Source organism: Anoplolepis gracilipes, chromosome 6 (assembly GCF_047496725.1).
Source record: "Anoplolepis gracilipes chromosome 6, ASM4749672v1, whole genome shotgun sequence".
Taxonomy (NCBI): domain Eukaryota; kingdom Metazoa; phylum Arthropoda; class Insecta; order Hymenoptera; family Formicidae; genus Anoplolepis; species Anoplolepis gracilipes.
In genome coordinates, this window is record NC_132975.1 from 12,998,102 (window position 1) to 13,021,240 (window position 23,139).

Sequence of the window (23,139 nt, forward strand, 5' to 3'; positions counted from 1 at the left end):
TGATTAATTTATTCAAACGAGGTTAAGTTGTCGAATTTGATAGTTGATAGTTAAAGAAAGTAGTTTTGTTGCTGTTTATCTCAAATAATTATGTCTCTTTTCACACGTTATTTATACTTCCGACGTTTCGGGATTGGAATAAGTAACAATACCGCTCTTTTATTTTCTGATGCAATACAATATTCGGTAAGTTCGAAATAAAAACAATCAGATTTCGTAAGCTTAAATTATTAAGCTATTAATTCAATGCATTTTTTTATTTAATTTATGTTTAATTATTTCATGATTATGTATAAGAATTATTTTATAATTGCAGAATTATGTACAACATATTAAATCACGATCATATACAACACCTACTGATGAAATCAACGATATGTTAAAGCCTGAGGCACAACCAGCGAAGAAAATAAGTAAAGCTATGTTAATGTACTTGCAACGTGCGAAAGAGCATGGTAATAATATATATATATATCTTCTTTTGTGCATTAATTAATAATATTTTATATAATTTTTTAATAATAACACTTTATAAAAGAAATATTATACAAATCTCTTTTATTTACATTTACCAGATGAATTCATGAAGAAAGAGATTACAGAATATGAAGTGGGAAAACGACACTTAGCTAATATGATGGGTGAAGATCCAAATTTTTTTACGCAAGCAGATATAGATGTATGTAATTGTATGAAATGTTATGTTGATAGTTTACGGAAAATATCTATATATTCATATAATTATTACTTTTAGAAATCAATTGAGTATCTGTTTCCATCTGGCCTGTTTGATAGTAAAGCTCGACCAATGATGAAACATCCAGAAGAAATTTTTCCAAGCAGGAAAGCAGCAGAGTTTGATATAACTGGAAGACCTTTTCATTCTATGTTTTATACCTCTAAACCAAATTATTATCAAATACTATATGTAAGTTTCTATAGTAACTTTTACAAAAATGTTAAAGAGATTAATTAATACTTGAAAAAATAATTTTTGCATACAGAATATTATGGAGAAAATCAAATCACTCAACGATATCGAAGATTCATTAATAAAGCAAGGAACATTACCTATGGATAAAATGTATGTTGAATATTAATGATTTATAATATATTGAACATATACAATTGGCTTATAATTTTAGAAATTTTATTATAAAAGCATATATAATTATTTTCAGTGATCTGATGGGTTCTACATGGTTACCAAAGAAAGATATTGAAAACCTGCTAATTGAAAATATAATAGATAGGGAGGTAAATAGTAAAATTCATAATAATGCTGCAGTTTGTGCAATCTTTTACACAAAGAACCGTTTATTGTAAGACTTGCATTATTTAACTGATAAATGTAATCTTTTTTTCAGTATGATTATCTTATAACATCGCTAGAACGATTATGTGATCATCCACTATCAAAGCGTGCAACAGATCTCATTATGAAATATCGTAAAAAGCTCATTAGCCTTTCCAATGAGACAACCATACCACCTGTAAGTTATATATAATAATGACAAGGAAAAATATAATTTTGATTAATGCAGAGGGTTATTTTTATATGTACAGTTGGAACATGACAGCACAGGAAGACCATATATCAAGATCAATAGTAAGTAAATAATCTTAACATTAGTAAATGACTAGGAAATAATGTATATATCATCTGAAATTCATTCAAATTATACTTTCAGATTGTTTTAGAAAGTCTGCAAGAGGTGAAGTGATAGTTTGGGGTAATGGCTCTGGCAATATTACTATTAATGGACAAGATATCACATACTTTGAAGATATTCATCACCGCGAACAGGTGAGTCAATTTTGATATTTTCTTTTATATAATGATTTTTTTATATTTTAACAATTTTTAACGTATGTTTGTTGAAAATTATAAATTAGGTTTATATCATTATACAAAGTTTTTAGATTTTTGCAACATAAATTTTATATATTATTAAATATTACATATAATTAGAAAATTACAATTAAAATATAGATAATTGGAACTTTGAATTAAAATTTTTTACTACAAAATTTGCTTGAGAAAGTGAAGATTTTAGATATTATTGTTTATATGCTTAAAACTAAACCTTTTTAAATTTATAACTTTTATTTTAAATATCTTTCTGTTCTCTTATCAGAAAAGAGTCGATATTATATTTTAAAAAATATTTCGAGTTTCTGCCACTCATTAAAATAAAAAATAAATGCATTCACTATGACTTTGACATATGATAAAAAGTTAAAGCAATCAAAATGTACTTTTATCTGTGAATCTGTGAATAATAATATTTTCAAAAAAATAATTATTTTTTATTCAGTAAATATATGCACGATAAAAGATTTATTTTATAATCCAATTTTTATTCTGTTCTGTAACTGCATATGTATATTCAATTTTTTTAATAGAATAACAATATAATTAACATAGCACCTACAAAGTAGGAAAAATATTAGATCTTTTACTCAAAACACTTCTACTTTTTAATTAAATGCGAATAATCTTAAATGACGTTATAGCAATTCTAAGATCATGCTTTTACTAAAATACATATAATATTTATCAATGTTTGTCTTTTTCATTATTTTAATGATAAAACGATTACTAATGATAAGCTACGTTGTTTTCTTCTTTTTTTGGAAATGCAGAACGCGATTATCATAGGCAAAAGTAAAAAACTGAATTAAAACGGTCAATCTCGATCAAAATGGATATTAAAATAACTTTTAACTAATAAGATTTTTTATATAGTAAAAAAAGTTATGTTCATTATAATGATTAGATAATGATGTAATTATCAAGCTAGCGCCTAATAACGGAATTATGAAGAATGTATTATAGCGCCTAATAGTGAAATTATGTGAGAAAGTATTATATAAGCTAGTTTTTAGCATTTAAATCAGAGAAGTTGTTTAAATGAATTTCTCTAGTGTCGATTAAGTTTATTGACCTCGAAAAATTTGATTAATACTCCTTAAAAATTTGTTTCATGAAGACAATCGAATCTTTTTCCCGCTTGTAAAACTTATTTTTTTGGCTTTTATTAAATTAAGATTGATAATTATATAGCAACCTTCACTTTCACATAATAGCATTTTTCTTTTGGCCTTTCAAGGCCTTCAAAGTGCTACCTCTGGTTTTAGATCTTAAATGCGTTGCAAATTGCGTTGCGATGATGTGAATAATACGAGGAAATGTTACCCTTCTGTTTACTGTTGAAGATGAGAATATCTAAATTTGTGCATCTATCTGTAACAATGTGGTTACGTCGAAATAAGCCTTCAAGACACTCTCAAGAGTAAAAACTTACAACACACAGTGCTACAAATTGTGATGAGTTTGATTAAAATAGGGAAGAAAAAAATTCATCATTCGTCTTCATTATTTGGAAAAATCATGGATTTGAAGAGAATCAATACTTGGAAGAGAATATTTGGTTATTCGGATATTTCTCTTCCTCTAAAATGCGTATCGCTAAGAATGCGAAACGTGAAAAATATGCAGTGTCCTTCGAGAGGAAGATGACCTTCCCTGCGTATTTCTGATAGCCAGTCGGTCTCATCGAATACATATAACACCTAAGCCAGTATAACCGGTATAATGAAGCCAGAAGTCTATTCTGTAGACTCTCTTGCTCTCACCTCTCAGTGTTAATCGGTCTGGCGATAGAACGAGGCGATGCGATCGAAACGACCATTAACTCACGGCGTTGAGTTCTGTTTTGTGCCGTAAATGTGTGCAAGGTAAACTTTTTCGCCTACCTAAAACTGTCTTAGTCTCGATTTCAATTGTCTAGAACATTCGCCATAACCGAAGCCGTGAGATTAAAATCTGAGATATATCGTTATTGTAAGAAACAATTTACTGTTTACAATTTACTCGACAAAGGGCATTTCGTAATGTTTACCTCTGTATAATTCAAGTTTCTATTTACTTTTTTGCATATATTTAAAATGGATTCTATTTAGAAATTTATTTATAGTTTTATTTTAGTCTCACGAATATTTGATTTTTATTTATTTATATTCGATTTTTATTTAGAAATTTCTATAAATTTCTATATTTTTCGATTTTTATCTTCTAGAAAAAAAAATACAATAACTTTGAATTTTTTAAAATTCTTCAGTATCTTGCTCGCTTTAATAGCACTTACAAATCTATATTTATTTTTAATTGTGTAAATGAATAACATACTGAAACGTAATTTATTGCTTCTTATCGATCCGTAAACTTTCTGTATTTTTTCTACCTTTACAGTACATGTGTGGTATGTTAATATCATTATCATATCAATGTTATTGATATCATTTTATAATTTTTTAGAAGATATAAATATTATCAGCTTGAAACAACGTTTTTCTTAATTATTTAATAAACTTTCTAGTTTTTACACGACGTACCCTGCGTTTATAGATTTAGAAGTTACGACCTTACGCAATATTTGTGTCAAAACAGGAAAAATAAAATAAAATAATTTACATTACGGAACATATCTTATCTCACTGTAATTTATCAAAGTTGTAAAAACGCATTCAAATATTACGTAGAAATTACATTTGTATTAGTACACGATTGGAGCTTTAGAAAACATCGGTTGAAAACTTTTATTTTGTATCAATTGCATTTTTTATCTAATATTTTTTAGAGTTATAGTTTCAATATTATATTTAAATGTTTTATATATATATATATATATTTCTCGCTTTACATGTCAATATATATTTGAAATTTTATTTAGAAATATTCCTTTCTGTAATACTTTAAAATTTTAATTTATGTATCTTTTACATAATTATGTGAATACAAGATTGTAGAAAAAAGAGCGGGAATTGATTCAATTTATCAGAGAATCTAAATATAATTTCTCTAGTCGAGAAATCTTCTTGTTAAATAATCTGGCTTCGTCAAGTAAGTGTATTACGTTTATAGGTAATTAAATAAGCGAAGATGGCGGATAATTTCAACGCCAAATTCATATCCTTCGAAAGGACGAAAGATACGGAGGAAAACAATGAAGAACGGCCATCAAAGACTATACCGACTCTATTGACGCGCACAAGCGCGGCTTCTTTATTCCTGGCTCGGTTAAAAAACAAACGTTCCTCGTTCAAGCAAGACAGCTGCGAACTTGAGAGTGGTCAGTATGGAACCTCGTCGTCTCTCGATAGTCCGATAACTCCCGTATCTCCCATGGATTACTCTGTCATCAGCGAACGTGGCTGTTCCGAAGATATCAATCGCACTTGTCTGCGCATCAACGAAGACTTTATCGGCAACATCCTGACAGAGCACAGGAGACGCGTATGCTGTAAATCACAGCTCTGGGAGAACCTGGAATTAAGCGCAGCGAATGAGACTCTAGCCGAGACGGTTCTTCCAACCCCCAAATCGAACGACATTAACGTTCTGTTACTGCAGGCGAGTTTCATGGGTCGTGTTGATATCATTCGCCATTTGTGCCAGAATGGCGCCAACGTCGACTACATCGAGCCCGATCACGGTCTCACCCCATTGCACCTGTGCGCGTTTCGAAATTGTCTAGATGGTGTCAAGTATTTGATAGAACAGGGCGCTAAGGTCAACACTAATACGAAGCACACGCCGTTTCATTACGCTGCCTTTGGCGACGCGGTTGACGTCACCCAATATTTAGTGCAACATGGTATCAGTTCGGAATCGTCGGATAATACCGAAGAGACAGTGCTACATGCGGCAGCACGTACGAATGCTTTACGCGTGCTCTCTCTCATGGCGCCGAACAGTCATGAGCTGGATCGTTTGGATCAAGACGGATACGCCGCTATTCATCACGCAGCCGACCGAGGCGACCCGACTTGCTTGGATGTGCTTCTTAAGGCCGGCTGTCAAGTAGATTTGCCTACCGCCAAGAAAAACACTGCTCTGCATTTGGCCGCGGAAGCCGGCTGCACGGAAAATTTGATTCTTCTTATCAAGGCGAAGGCCAATCTTCAACTGAAGAATCATCGGGGATACACGGCCTTACACTTGGCCGCTCGCTCGCATTCCCTAGACTGCGTAGAGATACTGCTGAAAGGTCATGCGGATCCCAACGTGGAAGACGACGAGGGTCGGACGCCTCTGCATCTGGCTCTGGGTAAATCCTTGATGACGGAGGAAATCACCGAGCTTCTACTGAAGTGGCGAGCGAACGTGAACAAGGCTGACAAGTACGGCTACACACCGCTGCACATCGCCGCCTCTAATGAACTGTCGCGATGCGTCAACGTGTTGATAAAATACGAGGCAGATCTCAGCGCGAGGACTATTGGTGGTAACAGCGCCCTGTCCATCGTCCTACGCAAGACCCCGACCTCCCTGGATGTATTCGAGCATAGACTGGACGCGTCTCTCACCTTAAACCGACAAGGATTCGCGGGCGAACTTGAACTGCAACTGGACTTTCATCCGCTGTTACAACACCGACGAAACTGGCACAGTCGTTTGCCAGAAATCGGTTACCTGAACGCTTTCGTAAAAGAGGGTTACAAGGAGATTCTGGAACACCCGCTATGCCAGTCTTTTCTCCACCTCAAATGGCACAAGATCCGAAAGTATTACGCCGCCCGATTGCTCTTCTATTTGATATACGTGCTGATATTTACGAGCTGGGTGATAGTTGCTCTGGCCCACAGGTGTTACAATGAATCTAATGATGACTACAGAAAGGAACATATCAAGATAATACATGAAGATAGTATAAGAAATATAAATATTACGAATGAATTGTGTGTGAACTCCTCTTATTACCGTTTTTTCAAAGAAGAGAACTTACTCAAAAGTAAATGGTACATACTGGCGATACTCAGCATACTAGAGGCCATCCGTAAAGTGAGCGTTATTCCTAGTTATCGATCTATCAAACAGTTTATGCAGATTGAAAACCTGGTCGAGTGGTTTGTGATACTCAGCGTGTTCGCCACGTCATTCGTGTACACGAAATATATGGACGACTGGCAGGGTTATCTGGGTGCCTTCGCCGTGCTCTGCGGTTGGAGCAATCTGATGCTAATGATCGGACAGCTACCGGTGTTTGGCGCGTATGTCGCCATGTTTACCAGCGTGCAGGCACAGGTATTCAAGTTGCTCCTAGCCTACGCCTGTCTATTAGTAGGCTTCACAGCAAGCTTTTGCGTAATATTTCCGCGTACTAACTCGTTCAGCAGTCCGCACATTGGTCTCACCAAAGTCCTCGTGATGATGACCGGCGAGCTAAACTTCGAAGACCTCTTCTTCGCGGCCGAGAAAGGCTACGACAAATTCGAAGAATCGACTATCTGGATATTGCAGGTCATAGTCCAACTCTTTTTCGTATTATTCCTTCTGTTTGTCACGATCGTGCTGATGAATCTATTAATTGGCATAGCCGTGCATGATATCAAGGGCCTGCAAAAGACGGCCGGTCTCGCAAAACTCGTTCGTCAGACAAAACTGATTCACGATGTGGAGGTGGCAATTTTTCTTGGATTTACACCGTCGAAACGTTTCGGCAAGTTCCTGCGATGGACCTCGTTGCTTTTACCATCACCTTTACGCGCCGTCTTAACAGTTCGTCCGTTAAACCCCAGGGAGAAGAGATTACCGCGCGATGTTCTCTTGGCCTCTTACAAGATCGCCAAGGAAGCAGACGGACAGAACAATTTTGGTGCGTCGCGCAAGAAAAGTTATGCGAAAGCGTGTTTCAAGAATGACATGAGCGCGTGCCGTCGTCGTGGCATCGACGAGGACACGCTGATGCAGGATTGCAACAAGTTTAGAGACGATATCGCGGAACTCAAGGAAATTTGCGAGAGAAATAATACTCTCCTTCAAAAGCTTATTAAAACTCGGGGTATAAATAAATAAAATTGTCGAGACTCTATTCATCATAAAATAAATAAAAGTATTCGAAATTAATATTCCGTTCCAAGTCGACGATTCCCTCGTTCGATGAGGTACTTCGAAATTTGAAATTTGAGATTCGGGAATGGATACATGATGAATAATTAAAATATTGCAAAGTCGCGATATTTCTATGCGTTTTATATTTTTCAGAAAGCACTTGTATGTGTGTTTATAAATCTCTTTTTACTTTACTTCTGTGATACAAATGTAATTGTGTGCATCAACTGTATTAATTCCGTTTTTATATATAAATCTTTTATTTAAAAAAAAAACTACTTACATAATAAATGCAAATATTTGTTTTTATACAAAATTATAAAAGATATACCTTTTGCGAGAGAAAAACCTCGAATTTTATAATACATGTATTTTCGAATATTTAATATGTATTTAGTATTCCTAATCTTCAAAGTAATGAATTTCGAGACACGAATACTAATATGTGTATATTGATGAGAACTTTAGAGAAAATAGGACGATTTATGTTATTCTAAACACTCCACAGTTGTGTACAGGTTTTTGTAAGGTGAGTGATTCATGAGAAAAATTTCCTTATTTCCGAAGTCAATATCTATATGTAATTAATCGGCCCGGCATATTATTTTAAAACCAATATAAAATTAATTTATATGGTTTGTACGTCTGTGTTTTTTTATTATACCATATATTTCAATATTAATTCTCATTTTACTTATTTTTCTTTATTATTGTTATATATATAATTATTATATATATTCTTCAGTGAAAAAGTTTTTATAAAATTATATTAAATTCTAAATAAAAATAGTTTTATTGCTACGTATTTTCTATCAAGATATTGTTAAATACACAAGTAAAATTAGTACCGATTAATAAAAAATCTTAAAACTCAAGAGTTTTACTTTAAAATTTTAATTAAATTCGAAGAATACGTATATAATATGCTAATGGTAGGCATTGGCTGTTTTGCCAGTCAAAACCGGTTTCATTATGCATGGATTCTCTCATCTGATTCCAACTTTTAAAATAGGAAATCTGGCAACGAGATAAAACGAGGACGTTGAATTATAGATTCATATCTTGGAGAAGAATGTAGTAGAGACTAAAGATTTAAAAACGTTGAACTTTGTACTTTGAACAAATGCTATTTTTTGTGCTATATCTGTCGACTTTACCTATTACATAGTTTGATGTCTTTTAATTCTTCAAATTAACCGACTGGAAAGAGTTTTATAAAAAATTTATTATACGTTACATTACATCGTAGAACCGAAGGGTTCTCTTGTCAACTCCAATAAAACCATGATGTAAAACTATTTCGTGTCTCGAATTTAAGAGCTATTTTTTATTAAAACAAGTACTAATACGAAATATACATATTTCATGTTCAGCGATTTCGTACATCAATTTCAGATTTGTAGACAACTCGAGAATATCTCTTGGCAGAGTTTTACAAATATACTCAAAACGAATACAAAATTAAAAATTACGTAAATAAGTCATGATATCATATTCGCGATCATGCGGAGAAAATGTTCGACTAGAGATATACGCAGTTAAAATTCAAGAAGTTATAAAAAAATTCCACTCTGCGAGAGAGAAAGAAAAAGGAACATAAAATTGTTTTCTGCAATTTAAATTAAAATCAAAGAAAAAAGTAGATAATAAATAACAAATTAAAAGGAAGCGGGAATAACGACTGATTTATCACTGGATTTTCCAAATATTGAATAAAAATTGAACTTTATTTAAATTTTATAAGTTATTTAAAACTATTAGAGTCTAGTACAAAAATTACCGTGAATAGCGAATTCAATTTATGTATTATAAAAGCTTTTCATCTCTATGCATTTAGCCTCAATGATCAACAAGAAAAATACACTTTTATCGTTACATCATAATTAAAACATATTTAAAAGTATATATATATATACATATATATATGTAGTATAGTAAATATCTAACAATAAGAGTATTTTCTCAACGATAAATGTAATTAATAATGTTGATAAATTTAACGTTCTAGAAAGAAAGTCGAGCTTTTCAGCATCGTCTAGATCAATCTGGAATTTAGCAGAAGGACAGTTTACTGTATGCACAAGAAGTAGATCTCGATATCGAGACCTACATCTCTCTTTATATTTATATATTTGTTCATCGCGCTTCTACCTCCCTGCTCGCGAATTCTTCCCGCACAATCGACCGACTGGCAGAGATGTACACGCAAAGTAGGTATGCATCTTGCAGTACGTGTAGTGCGATCGTGCGAACTGGTCAAGTTCGTCCGTAATACTCGCGAAATCATCGAGCGAGTAATAGATCACGATAGAGATATCCCGTCAATGACAGAGAGTTGACATATCTTCTTTATGTTAGGACATGTGCCTGAAATCCTTCTCGACGCCCGTCTTTGCATTTCAAATGGATTTTTCTCAATCTTAGATTCTTATAAATACGGATCTCCAAAAGTGGAAGCATTAAACAAGAAGATAAAGTGGTGACTATACGAAACCTGTAATGAAAGAAGAGAGAGAGAGCGTGGTGTTGATAAAAAAACAATTGGGCTCTTACCATTTTTGAAGAGTCTTGACACACAGATTAAGATCCATAAATATTTTTAATATAAAATAAAACTAATATACAGTTATAAAATTAATATCGGTACTTTTGCTGGACCTTCAGTAATAAACAAAGAAAAAACGATAATATATATTATTAATGCAAATCAAGAAAGAGAGAGAAGGCTAATATATGCGCGACAAAATTAAATGTGTGTGTGAATGTAATGTATTATTTCATTAACGAATAGATATATCCAGATGAATGGAACAAGTTATGATTAAATACGTGCAACTCGAATGAATAATTAAGATGTCTCTTCGCGCGAATCATCAATAACTACTTAGTGCTCAATTACAGACACTTACGTCAGAAACTAAACAGAATAATATACCGAATAACTGAAATAACTCTGAAAAAGACACGTGAAGCAACAGAGATGACGGGATTATTATAATCACAAATGGTTTGAATGAGATAAGCTCTAGCGTATAAGTCCTTGTTCGCAAGAATGTGAAAATAACTGAGATAACAGGAAAAAAACGATTGTAAAAAATGATCAAGTTACTAGATCGTGAATGATTCGAGCTAGGTCGAATAAAAAAAAATGCCTCGAACTTGACTCGAAGAAATAGGGAAGGAACGAAATATTATTTTTAGCAAAATTATCTTCGATCGGAAATAAATCTCGATTCGTGCCAGTATGCACGAAAATGAGCGAAATTTGGTGAAAGAAGAAAACACGAAGGATCTCAAGACGGATACTTTGAAGTTACCTGAGATTATTCCCGACGAGGACAGACAACGTCTGTATTCCAGCTTCAACAATCGTCGCAAGGACGATTCGCTCTCCGTAAGATTGGCCTCTACCTATAGATCCTTGAGATGCGCGTACGCAGCGCAGGATTGTTCACAGCAAAAGATCACGATCGATGATGTGAAATCAACATCGGAGTCCGATAGCGAGCGGATCGAGATCGATGCTGGTGTGCCGCCGCCGGTCGATGAATCCCTTTTCTTCGACAATTTGGAATGTTGCAAAAATCACTACGTGAACGGAACTAAACTGAGATCGGCGATATGGTCCATCATCGATCCAACAGAGACTAGACTATTACTCAGCATGGAGAAAAGCCGCGCTCTGCCGGACGCATGCAAGAGTGAGAGATTGCGGAATGTCGCTTACGTCTGGGCGTCCTATCGCGGTTTGCTGCATCTTCTACCGGAGCTGGAGAACGCTGGTGCGCATTATGATTACGTAGAACCGCGTACCGGCGTGAACGCTATCCTGGCCGCGTCGCTGGGCAATAGAGTCAACTGTGTGGAATATCTGATTAGGAAAGGCGCCGATGTCAACTACGAGAGTCTCATCACCCGTTACACGCCGCTTCATTTCGCAGCGCTAGGCAACAGCTGGCAAGTCGCGGCCACGTTACTTGACAACGGTGCCAAACTCAATTATATCTGTCAGGAGATTGTCGAACCGGTTCTGCATAGTGCCGTACGCGCGAAAGCAGTGGCGACGGTGCGATTGCTTCTTGAACGTGGTGCCAGTGTCGTGGAGAAGAATCATCTGGGTCAAACACCGTTGCACGTGGCCTGCTTTGTACAGTCGATACCATGCGCTGAGCTGCTGTCATCATTGATATCGATTGGCGTCAACGCTGTAGACAGGGAACACAGGACACCGTTGCACTTTGCCGTGATGAGTACCGATTCGTCCGTAGAGTTGGTGCAGTTGCTGTTGAAACGCGGCGCCCTTGTAAACGCGGCTGACAGGACCGGTTTTACACCCCTTCACATCGCTGCATTGAACGAGCAGTCGCGGTGCGTCGACGCGCTTATCTGGGCAGGCGCTGATGTCAGCGCAACCACGTGTACCGGGCTGTCTGCTTTGAACGTTGTGTTGAAAAAGATTCCCGAGTCGCTGCATGTGTTTCGACAGCGACTGGATGCCTCGATCAGACTGACTCGGCCGGTATCGCATAATCGTGAATTTGAGATGCGACTAAACTTTGATATTCTCTTTCCTAGCAATAATCAGTGCGAGACCAGTTTTATAAACACCTTCGTGCAGGAGCATCGGAAAGACCTTTTGTCGCATCCATTGGTCATGGCTTTCCTACATCTTAAATGGGAAAAGATACGTAAACTTTATCTGCTGCGTATATTTCTGTATGCGATGACAGTCATATGCATGACCACTTACGTGCTGACCGCTTTAGCATATAAGTGTTATAATCACACCGAGGTCACCACCGACAGCTCGAAGATATGCAGTAGCAAACGAGCGGCTGATTTCCTTTTTCGCAGACCATTCATCGAGATTCAATGGTATCTTGCGCTAGTGCTAACGTGCATCACCATACCGAGGAAGATATTCGGCTTCATGGTCTACAAGTCGGCCTTACAATATTTCTCCAATATCGACAATGTCCTGGACGGCGTGGTAATTATAAGCGTGTTAGTCACGTCCTTTATTTACACCGGGCGCACCTACGATTGGCAGAATTACGTCGGCGCATTTGCCATACTCTGCGCTTGGACCAACCTGATGCTGATGGTAGGTCAACTACCAGCCTTCGGCACCTACGTCGCCATGTTTACGCATATCCAGTTCGAATTCGCCAAGTTGCTACTGGCGTACTCCGGGCTACTGATCGGCTTCACCATCAGCTTCTGCGTGATATTCGCGGGCGAACCCGCCTTTGGTAACCCCTTCACCGGCCTGATCAAAGTCTTGGCCATGATGGCCGGCGAATTGGATTTTGAAGGACTCATCAATCAAGCGGATGGTGCATCGGCAGGCGGCTCCTTTGTCATTTATCATCCTTTATCGGTGTGCTCGCAGATCCTCTTCACACTATTCATAGTGTTCGTCACTGTGATTCTAATGAATTTACTGGTCGGTATCGCCGTACACGATATACAAGGTCTGAGAAATCACGCTGGACTCACGAAACTGGTAAGACAGACGAAGATGATCCTTTTCACAGAGATGGTTCTGCACAACACTACAATCCCGTACGCTTTCCGCAAGTGGATGTCAGATCATAAGATCAATGTTGAAAATAAGAAACGCGTGCTCGTTGTGAAACCGCTTAATCCGCTCGAAAAGCGATTGCCCAAAGATATAATGAAAGCCGCTTACGAGATAGCGCAGAAGAATATCACCTTCGCGAATGACGACGTCAATCTGAACGATCACGCTGCCTGGTTGAAGCATCAGCAGAACGAGGAAGTCTCCGATGCTGTCCTACAAACGACGATTGAGAAACTGATCGCTACGATGAAAGTGAACGAAGATGCTATAAAATTACTGAGAGTGCAATTACTAGAAATGAACAAAATGCTGGAAACTGTCGTAACAACATTAGCAAAGGAACAATATACCTCGTTGTAAATTGGATGATATCGGTATGATCCGACATTCTAATCTCGATCATATGTAAATTTCATAATTGATTTTTTATCAGACAGACTTATTCTGCATTTCTACTGTTCATTATTAAATATATTTTTTTCTTTAATTTTTCTTTTATTCATTTCTATGTCCACTTTTCTCCGTTGCATTTTCTCAGATGTATCTTTTCCTGTAACTGATAATTGTGAGATACTTGTGAGTACACCTGATTGAGAAAGTTTTCAGAGAGAACTGTCTTAACTTATCTATATTCTTGAGTTCAGAATTTTCTCTATTAATGCTTTTTATACTTTATCTGTTACAGATTATATTTCCATTACTTTTTACGAATATGACTGATAAGGTAGACATCGAGGCCACAGTTAGTGGTGGAGGGCCTACTGGTCAGTGTGGTGCTGTGCGTTGGGGTATCGCATGGGGCTTACGCAGCTTCGTAGACATATCGTTGATCGAAAAAATGCGAGTCGGTAAGAAACAATTATAAGAAATCATAAATATAAATATCTTAATGCATAATATATATTTGTTTAATATCTTGCCGTTTATTAATATTAATTATAAAATTATTATTATTAATATAATATTATTATATATGAATATTATAATGTTATAATATTATATTATATATAAATATTAATTATAAAATTATTATTATTATTATGAATTAAATATATATTATAAATAGAAAATTATTATTTATTTTCGAACAGCTGGACTTTTAACGAGAGATTGGAGAAGACGCGAAAGAAAGAAGTGGGGTCAAGAAGGTGCCAGAAGAAAATTCACTTGGAAAAAACGTTAATCTATTTGTTTTAATACAGTGTATAATAATTTTCATTGCTGTATACAATAAAATCATTTTTAAAAAACCGCGATATTTTATCTCAGAAAATATATAAATATTATATTCGTCTTAAAAAAAAAAGAAAGAAAGAAAATTTCGCGCGTACGTTTTATTTACAATATATAGCTTCACAATAGCAACAAGATTAGAAATAACGCACTGTGTTTTGACTCACCATCTCTTTACTGTGTTACATTTCCTCCAGAGGCATTAAACCAAGTAATTTCATACCTTGTGCGAGGACATTTCTAGCAACGTGAAACAGCAGCAATCTTTGACTAGCAACGTCAGGTGATTCATTTTTTATTCTCAATATTTTAAAACCTTTATTAATTGCGTGACTGTGTAAAAAAAGATAATGAAGATTGTTTATTATATCTTAATTTATATCTCAATTCAATTAGATAATTATAGTAAACATTTGAATGTGTCCTTACCTTAGATGAAAAAGATATCCCGTTAATATACACGGTTCCAGTTCTTCGTATGATTTCAATACCATCTCTTCGAATTTGGCAATTAATACAATTAAGTCATCGACGACTTCTTCTCGTAAGAGGCTTGGTTCGCATTCTGAAGGTAAGGTAGCACCGCAATTGCGTTTCAAATTAACAAGTCGGCAGTGAGTGTATTGCAGCTTCACACCAGTGTCTCCTTTCAACTAACCTTGCAAACAAATTAAGAAACCAGATCATACATTGAATGTAAAATTAGGTAGGTTGCATACTTTGGTAAAAAATTTACATCAAATGCTGCATTTAAATCGAATGTGTAGTCACGTTGTCGTCTTTTCTTCAAATCATTAATTATCATTGCAGAAATGCCTAATATATCTGAACTATTATCTGTAGAATCTAGCTGGACCTTGGTAGCTAAAAAAGATATTGCAAGATAATTAAAGATAGATATTATATTTTAATTTCTAATTAAAGTAATATTCATATTAACTTACTCTGTGAATCTAATTGTTTCTGCTTCATGATATCTCTAGTGGTATTTAAAATATCTTCCAGAAACGTTACGCTTCCTTTTCTCGTACGCAAACCATGTAATCGACCAAAGTTTACATATTTTAATCTTTCAACCCATGGCATTTTCATTCGTCTTAATATCTCCAACAGGTTTGAGAAATGTTCAGCTTGCGTGTTATCCACTACGTAATACATACAGTCAAAATTATTCTTTTCAAATCTGTCGATGGCTGCAGCAATATCTCTAGCCATGTACAAAGTAGAACCATCGCTTTTGATTAAAGGAACGATTTTATCATTGTCTAAATTTACAACTTTTCTATTTTGTTCATCTGTTACTAATAACTGCATTTTCTCCATTAATGTAATTATTTTCTCTATATTCTTGGCATTGTACATAGATTCCCAATGATACTCGTCGAATGTGATACCAATTCTACCATAAATCCTTTTCAATTCTTCAATAGTGTATTGTTTAAATGCTTTCCATTGTTCACATGTGACTCCTGCACCAGTTTCCAAGTCATTAAATATTTCTCTCGCACGATCTAATATAGAAGAGTCTGTTTCAGCCAATTTGTTGGCAGTAACATATGCTGTATATAGCGCTTTTATAGGACTTTTTTTCATTTCGTCCTCGCTAATCTTTGTTATATCAATTCCCAATTGAACTAGACCATATTGTGTGCCCCAATCACCTAAGTAATTTATTCTCTTGACATTATTTTCTACAAAGTTGTTGATATTAGCAACATAATTTCCTATTATTGTAGATCTTAGATGTCCTAAATGAAAGGGTTTTGCAATATTAGGTGAACTAAACTCCACTATTATATTTTTCTGATTATTGACAAAAGTTGGGGCTGATATTGTAGAACAGTTATGCTCCAAAATTTCTTTAATGCACTTTTCTCTAGAAAAGTTAAAGGATAATGCATTGTTTTCTATATTGACATTAAAAATACTATTTGGATCCTTATCTATGATATAATGTGCATTATTTCGTATATCATATTGTCTAGTTTTTAATGGAAGTAAAAAGGAATAGACTCCATTTGTTTTCTGTGTTTTAAAATGCAAATAAGATGCGATATCAAATATGTTTATACTGTTATCATTCTGTAAAGATTTTGTAATCTGAAAATATTGGAAGATAATTAAAACATAATTAAATATATCAAAAGAAAAGAGATTTCAAAGAGTTAACTTTTGTATGATTTATCTCAATAATAGTGAACATTTTATATTAAAAAAGAAAAGAATACCTTTTTTAAAATTGCAGTCCTCATACTATTACTCATAATGTCTGATAAGTTAATAAGACACTTGATTATATATTTGCTTTTATTTGGAATTATCTTCAATAGAAAAGTGACCAGCCGGTATTACCATAACCAAAATTGTGTGATGTAGTATCAGATTATTTATTCATATATAAGAAAAATTATAAATATTAATATCACAAATCAGACAGAGTCGATGGTTGCACTAGTCGATTTTATTAAATACAATTATATATAATGTAAAAAATAAACTAATACAATAATATTACACAATTACATGTGTGCATGAATCCGGACTGAAGTATTCGCAACTTGCGAATCGCAAGGTGAAAATGCAAAACTCTAGATTCAGGACTACCAACATTTAAAAACAAATTCTCCAGTGTATACGAAAAGAAGCCAATCAGGATGACGAAATCTTTACTTTTGATTGGTCAATCAAACCCTACTCTGACGAGATATATTTGAATGAATGCAATACAAAATGAAATATTTATAATGACAATAAGACTGAGCACCTTTTTAATCTATCTTTGACATTATAAAAATTAGAAAAAAATTTTATAAACAAAGATTGACAAAATAATTAACAAAAATATAATTATAATTCAATAATTCCAGCAACAAAATATAATATAATTAATGAAACTATATTATTAATTAACGCCTAACATAATGTTAGATATAATAAAACTTATTAGAATGATATAAAAATTGTATTTAATAATAAATTTTTTTTGAAGTATATAACAACTTTATTTTCTAAGATACTACACAATACAATTCTTGCAAATAAAAATTATTAGGCGAGAATAAAAAATTTAGCAATAATTTTTTTAAAGAACATTCTTGCGTATCACTTCAAGTATCACTCATTCTTAGATATTTCAACTTTAAAAGATAAAAAAATTATTTTTATTAACATAAAAAAAATATAGATTACATTTTCATGTATATACTGTTACCATATACGTTTCAACGTAAGCAGTATTGATTAAAGCTATCGTTTTGCTCAAAGTTTAAATACATATCTACCTATGTAATATAATATATAGATATAATAATATATATGTATTAATTTTATTATATGACAATAATAATGATGATAAAGTTCTTTACAGAGGTAGGATATATAAATATTTTATTTTCGCGCCGTAGAAAAATTATAGCTACAAGTCTCAAATCTATAATAATGTCAATATATAGTCCATACAAAGACATATTAAGTTAATAATCTAAGGAAAGAGTAGCTAAAAAATTGTTATATAGAAAAATAATACAAAGGAAAGAAATACTGTGCAGATATAATACACTCTCCTGTCTAATCTCAAACCTCGTGGTCAATTAAATACGCATCTTTCCGGAAGGAATAACGCGGCGGATTGTGGCAAGGCAACAACCAAAATATTGGGTGGCTCTTACCACACACTTGGGACAAAAGTGTAAATGTTCGTGGTGTATTTTTATTGTGATAGCGCTGTTGTATACCTTGTACGCGTTCCACAATAGTTTCATCGCCCAAAATCGCTTGAAACTGATCCACCAGAATTGCTATGACAAACATACCAAACAATGCAGACTCCAAAACTAATATCACACAGTGTAAACTGCAATAGAAATCAATATATATATATATATATATAAGCTTATCATAGAGCAATTTTCATAGAGCATGTCTGTAGGTATACAGGTACATACATGCGATTTTGTTTGATTGCAATGTCATTATTGCATTGCGGGCAGTCATAAATCCATGATGCAATAACTAAAATAATAGCATATACAGCTAATGCACCAACATATACCAGAAACTGTATGAAGTATTTTTGATTCCTCTCGCCAACACAATTATTGATCCTAAAACAGTTCAATTATAAGAGTTTATTTAATAAATCAATAATATAATAAATCTTATCTAATACATATTGTAATGAAATTAATATTTATAAAGATTGTATTGATGCATAAATCTTTATATATTATTATTCCATTGTAAGGAGTTCATGGTTACCATGGACAATGATGATCCATTCTTCTGATGCAACGTTTGCAAATTCTACAATGGTGCGCTCTAGGTGGCCTATATGTTTCGCATCTAGTGCATACTGTCCAATCATCCTTTTCATCCCCCTCATGATCATCATTACTTCCAGAAACATGAATATCAGAAAAGTCCATTCTATTTTGCGGTAAAGGTACTATACCAGGATCACTACAGACAGCTTTCAAGTGTGCCATCATTAAAAGAAGTACAACAGTGTTGAATGCTACTATATGGAAGGGGCCCCATAAACTAGGAAAGAAAAAGAAAATAATGTTGTTAAACATAATATTTAAATGTAGATTATAAAGTCTGAAAAAATATTTTAAAAATACATAAATGTAGAAAGTGTAATAGTTCTAATTTAATTCTTTTTAATTGAAGGAGAAGAATATAAAATATATTAGGGTATATATTAAGGTTTTCAAATTATTCAAAAATGTTCTATATATTTTTTTTAATAAATCAAATTTAAGGATATGTATCGCATAAAGTATGACATAATATCATACGATTATTTGAAGTTATTTAAATATTAATTTTTTCTCTCTTGCTATAAAATTCGCTATACATACCTGTCTTGCATGGTATGTAACACGATCCATCGTACCACAACGTAATCGGCGTAAAACACCGCTATATAGGTAACGATAATGCATATGATGCCACAGGGATCCCTGACGAACATTTTTCGTTTTTGCTAACGGCAAATATCCCACCCGGCGCTTAATAATATCGCAGTTCCTCATCACGGTACACACAAATCTCATGTCATCCGTTTACTGCCGAACGGCTGCATTATATTAATCGTTCGACATTAATTCAGACATCTGTCAATGTTGATCGACGTGTATAACGCATAATCCGCGCAAAACCGTCCAGTCTACCGATTCAAACGGAAAATATGGTACGGAAATCTTGCTGTTCGAGTTTTAACGGCTCCGATCCTCCCTGGAATGAGGAACCGATTGGAAAGCCGAACTGTCAAACAGCACCGCTCACCGCTTTGTCTCTGTCACGGCGGAACAGCTGTGATAGAGACACTTGAGCAAGAGTCTAATTCACCATTTTTGTACCAACCTACGTTACATTGCAAAAGACGTAAAGCTCGTATCAGATTTCCCATTGAAGATTGAAAAATATTTTGACTAATCAGAACAAAAGGAACTAAAAAATTTCTTCCACCTGATTGGTCAAATTTCAATTTTCGATCTCAATCTTCAATGCAGTCTGATACGAGTTTAATAGAAGAATGATATTTGTCGACGAATCGTTATGTAATAATTTAGGTTGCGTTATTAGATTATAGAATTGTAGATAATTGAGAGAATTATAATCATCTATATTATTTTTATCATCTAATCATTTTTATCAATAATACGGTGAAACTAATCAGGCATGATATGGAATTTTCTATATCGATCGTTTTTATTGACTGATTCACATCAATGATGCCAGATTCGAAACACGTAACACGTCAAATTGTAATAGAATTGTAAAATATGCATGCCAAAGAAAACAGCGTACATATCCCAAGTAGCACATGTTCGTTTAATAAACGTTTCATAACGTTTTCTAAACGTATCTTTTCGTATTAGATACGTTTAGAAAACGTTTATAAAACGAACAGTGCTACCTGGGATGTGAGTGCCGTGTTTTGACTTTGCTTTAATTTCTGATAGTAAAAGAGAACAGATATAATACTGTTATCCTTTTTTAGAAAATATATAATATAAAAGAATTGTAAAAAAATATTTAACGATAGTACACGTATCAAAAAAAAACAGTGTTCTCTTTCGTCTTCGTTGTCAGCTTCGATCTTTTACACAATTCACGATAGAATATTATGTAATTTAATGAAAAAAAAGACTTTAATCTTTATATAATTTACTTTCTCTCAGATTTTCTGTTTCTTTCTAAATGATTTAACGTTATCATCAAATATATTTCGTTATTTAGGATTATATATAATAATTCTTGTACTATTACCAGAAATGTCAAATTTGAGACGCGCCAATGTGATCACATGTCACATGTCACATGTCACTGGGTGTCACATGTATGTACGTGATTTCATTACATCCTTTATCCTTGTATACTGGCGTCACCTGAATTCATTTTAGAATAGGTAGAACTACATAACCAGATCAATTTTTCGATGTCATGGTAAAACGATTAATTGATTCATGTCCGTACTAGATCTATATGGTAAATTTGAAAAGTACACAAAAATATACATACATGTAATAATTTTAATAATTTCCCTAATAGTATATACATATACAGAGCTGATACGTATACCTAATTTTATTATCCACAACATGCATTAAAATAAAAAAAAGATAACGCGTAGCTAAAATAATATATAATGAAATATATTAATAAACCCATAATATTTCCGTATACTTTTTATCGCAATTACATATGTATATGGATTTAGGACGGATATGAACCAACCGGTTATTTTATCAGTTATTGTTTTATCGTGACACCAAAAAATGGATCTGACCATATAGTTTCGCTCGTTCTAAAATGGATCCAGTTGGCGTTAGCGTACTGTAAGGGAAAAACGTCGTATTAGAAACTACAACGTGACTTCTTTTTGACAAAAGCAAGAATGAAACGAGAGAGGAGAGAGATGACAGAACTCTCGCGTGACTTTGCATGATTTTTATATTACGTACTCGGCCACAACAAACGTGGAATAAAGGAAATAAATGGAAAATAAAGATAAAAAGTGGCTTAAACGCAAATTAAAATGCGCGAGTCAAGCGGAAATATTGCGATCGCATCAACGAGATGACGATTTCGTGAAATATCTGAGACAAAAACTATCTGAGATATTGCAAAACTTTGGAGTACATAGAACGTTATTTCAATGCATTCAATCCGACATTCCGCTCAAATTAGTGTACTTTGTTTTCACGTCAGGGCTGGGGAATCAAACGTTGGGTGAAGAATACACCGGCATAGTACAAGCTAATCTAGAGACGCACAAAGTTCCAACATTAACTGTATGTTTCAATGGAAAAGTTTACATATTCTCTGTGAGAGATTTTAATTAAATTCTAAATTCTCTTTCTTATTAAGATTAGAGTGCTGGCTGCGATTTTGGAATGCCTCGGAGAAAGAATATTACTTAAATTGTTAGGACAATGTCAAGCGTACGTGAATCGTCCACATAGCCAGTTAACACCTACAGCGATAACATTTTTTAATACTTTCCTGTCCAAATTATGCACAATGATACCTGTAATTGTATTATTTCACAAAGGAATATTTTACATATATGGTAGATACTATAGTCTGGGTAGAAGAATTGCAGGATTAGATCATACAAAGGTAAAGTCTAAAAGTTTGCAATATCATAATTTATTATTCTTATATATATGGAATGATTTAAAGGTATATGGCTCTCGACCAATTGATACTGTCAGCTGGGGATTAAGGCTGTTAGGAATTGCTACTTTAATTCAATGTCTATTAAGAACTTGGCAGTGTAACAAGATGCAAGACACTACAATCACAAATATATCTAATACAAAATGTATTAGTCACAGTTGTCAATTGTGTCTTGAAGCGACAGCAACAACTGCAACATTATGTGGTCATTTGTTTTGTTGGACCTGCCTCAGTGAATGGTTACGTGTCAAACCACAATGTCCATACTGCAGAGAATATGTACCACCATCGAGAATTGTACATATAATGAATCTATAATTTTCTGTGATAATTGATTGTACTCTTTGAATATATATATATATACACAAAAATGTAAAGAGCTTTAACTATATTATTTTTAAAATAAACTTAAAACAAATGCATTTTGATCTTTATAATTTATCATTATTTCATTAAGAAGTTATTTTACTTATCTGTTTTTCTTTACATTTATTAAAATATCTTAAAATATATTTTAAATTAAAAAATTTTTTATTCTAATAAAATTTTCTATTTTCTTTTGTAAATTTATGCAGATATTGATGATCAATTAATAAAAATTAATACTAATTCTATATATATATATATATATATATATATATATATATATATATATATATGAAAAGAGCTAAAACTCTATTAATATATTCTATATACATGTACAAAAATATTGAGTTTATTCTATTATCTGCATACA

General features: G+C 33.6%; 5 protein-coding genes across 5 annotated transcripts; 3 read left to right on the top strand and 2 right to left on the bottom strand.

Annotated features, from left to right (window-relative positions):
- Positions 1–6: 6 nt before the first annotated feature.
- Positions 7–14,796, top strand: LOC140666481 (small ribosomal subunit protein uS9m-like). The gene is made up of 11 exons (XM_072893718.1): positions 7–186; positions 317–455; positions 576–679; positions 755–928; positions 1,005–1,084; positions 1,182–1,257; positions 1,368–1,493; positions 1,567–1,609; positions 1,692–1,807; positions 14,167–14,329; positions 14,573–14,796. The coding sequence occupies exons 1-11, from the start codon at positions 91–93 to the stop codon at positions 14,662–14,664; spliced, it is 1,209 nt and encodes a 402-aa protein (XP_072749819.1). The 5' UTR covers positions 7–90; the 3' UTR covers positions 14,665–14,796.
- On the top strand, positions 2,494–14,140 carry LOC140666835 (uncharacterized). The gene is made up of 3 exons (XM_072894380.1): positions 2,494–3,741; positions 4,928–7,858; positions 11,130–14,140. Exons 2-3 carry the CDS (start codon positions 4,946–4,948, stop codon positions 13,839–13,841), a joined length of 5,625 nt encoding a protein of 1,874 aa, XP_072750481.1. The 5' UTR covers positions 2,494–3,741; positions 4,928–4,945; the 3' UTR covers positions 13,842–14,140.
- Positions 14,644–17,283, bottom strand: Argrs-m (arginyl-tRNA synthetase, mitochondrial). Its single transcript, XM_072893716.1, has 5 exons — positions 16,943–17,283; positions 15,659–16,814; positions 15,451–15,578; positions 15,144–15,367; positions 14,644–15,047 (listed from the first exon to the last, which is right to left on the bottom strand). The coding sequence occupies exons 1-5, from the start codon at positions 16,976–16,978 to the stop codon at positions 14,897–14,899; spliced, it is 1,695 nt and encodes a 564-aa protein (XP_072749817.1). The 5' UTR covers positions 16,979–17,283; the 3' UTR covers positions 14,644–14,896.
- Positions 17,284–17,803: 520 nt separating this feature from the next.
- Positions 17,804–20,049, bottom strand: Dnz1 (DNZDHHC/NEW1 zinc finger protein 11). The gene is made up of 4 exons (XM_072893720.1): positions 19,577–20,049; positions 18,972–19,253; positions 18,659–18,817; positions 17,804–18,567 (listed from the first exon to the last, which is right to left on the bottom strand). Exons 1-4 carry the CDS (start codon positions 19,687–19,689, stop codon positions 18,288–18,290), a joined length of 834 nt encoding a protein of 277 aa, XP_072749821.1. The 5' UTR covers positions 19,690–20,049; the 3' UTR covers positions 17,804–18,287.
- A 1,420-nt stretch (positions 20,050–21,469) lies between these two features.
- Pex10 (peroxisomal biogenesis factor 10) lies at positions 21,470–22,821 on the top strand. The gene is made up of 3 exons (XM_072893719.1): positions 21,470–22,015; positions 22,092–22,343; positions 22,407–22,821. The coding sequence occupies exons 1-3, from the start codon at positions 21,719–21,721 to the stop codon at positions 22,719–22,721; spliced, it is 864 nt and encodes a 287-aa protein (XP_072749820.1). The 5' UTR covers positions 21,470–21,718; the 3' UTR covers positions 22,722–22,821.
- The last annotated feature ends 318 nt before the right edge of the window (positions 22,822–23,139 follow it).

Excerpts from the sequence above, each read along its gene's own strand:
- LOC140666481 (XM_072893718.1), top strand. The coding sequence starts at position 91 with ATGTCTCTTTTCACACGTTATTTATACTTCCGACGTTTCGGGATTGGA. Across the intron at positions 929-1,004 it reads ATTATTATCAAATACTATAT|AATATTATGGAGAAAATCAA; the intron begins GTAAGTTTCTAT and ends TTTTGCATACAG. Across the intron at positions 1,494-1,566 it reads ATGAGACAACCATACCACCT|TTGGAACATGACAGCACAGG; the intron begins GTAAGTTATATA and ends TTATATGTACAG.
- LOC140666835 (XM_072894380.1), top strand. The coding sequence starts at position 4,946 with ATGGCGGATAATTTCAACGCCAAATTCATATCCTTCGAAAGGACGAAA. Across the intron at positions 7,859-11,129 it reads AAACTCGGGGTATAAATAAA|ATTCGTGCCAGTATGCACGA; the intron begins TAAAATTGTCGA and ends AAATAAATCTCG.
- Argrs-m (XM_072893716.1), bottom strand. The coding sequence starts at position 16,978 with ATGAGTAATAGTATGAGGACTGCAATTTTAAAAAAG. Across the intron at positions 16,815-16,942 it reads GGACTGCAATTTTAAAAAAG|ATTACAAAATCTTTACAGAA; the intron begins GTATTCTTTTCT and ends CAATATTTTCAG. Across the intron at positions 15,368-15,450 it reads ATTTAAATGCAGCATTTGAT|TTGAAAGGAGACACTGGTGT; the intron begins GTAAATTTTTTA and ends TTGCAAGGTTAG.
- Dnz1 (XM_072893720.1), bottom strand. The coding sequence starts at position 19,689 with ATGTTCGTCAGGGATCCCTGTGGCATCATATGCATTATCGTTACCTAT. Across the intron at positions 19,254-19,576 it reads TTACATACCATGCAAGACAG|TTTATGGGGCCCCTTCCATA; the intron begins GTATGTATAGCG and ends TTTCTTTCCTAG. Across the intron at positions 18,818-18,971 it reads ATGGATCATCATTGTCCATG|GATCAATAATTGTGTTGGCG; the intron begins GTAACCATGAAC and ends GAACTGTTTTAG.
- Pex10 (XM_072893719.1), top strand. The coding sequence starts at position 21,719 with ATGGAAAATAAAGATAAAAAGTGGCTTAAACGCAAATTAAAATGCGCG. Across the intron at positions 22,016-22,091 it reads ACAAAGTTCCAACATTAACT|ATTAGAGTGCTGGCTGCGAT; the intron begins GTATGTTTCAAT and ends TTTCTTATTAAG. Across the intron at positions 22,344-22,406 it reads CAGGATTAGATCATACAAAG|GTATATGGCTCTCGACCAAT; the intron begins GTAAAGTCTAAA and ends AATGATTTAAAG.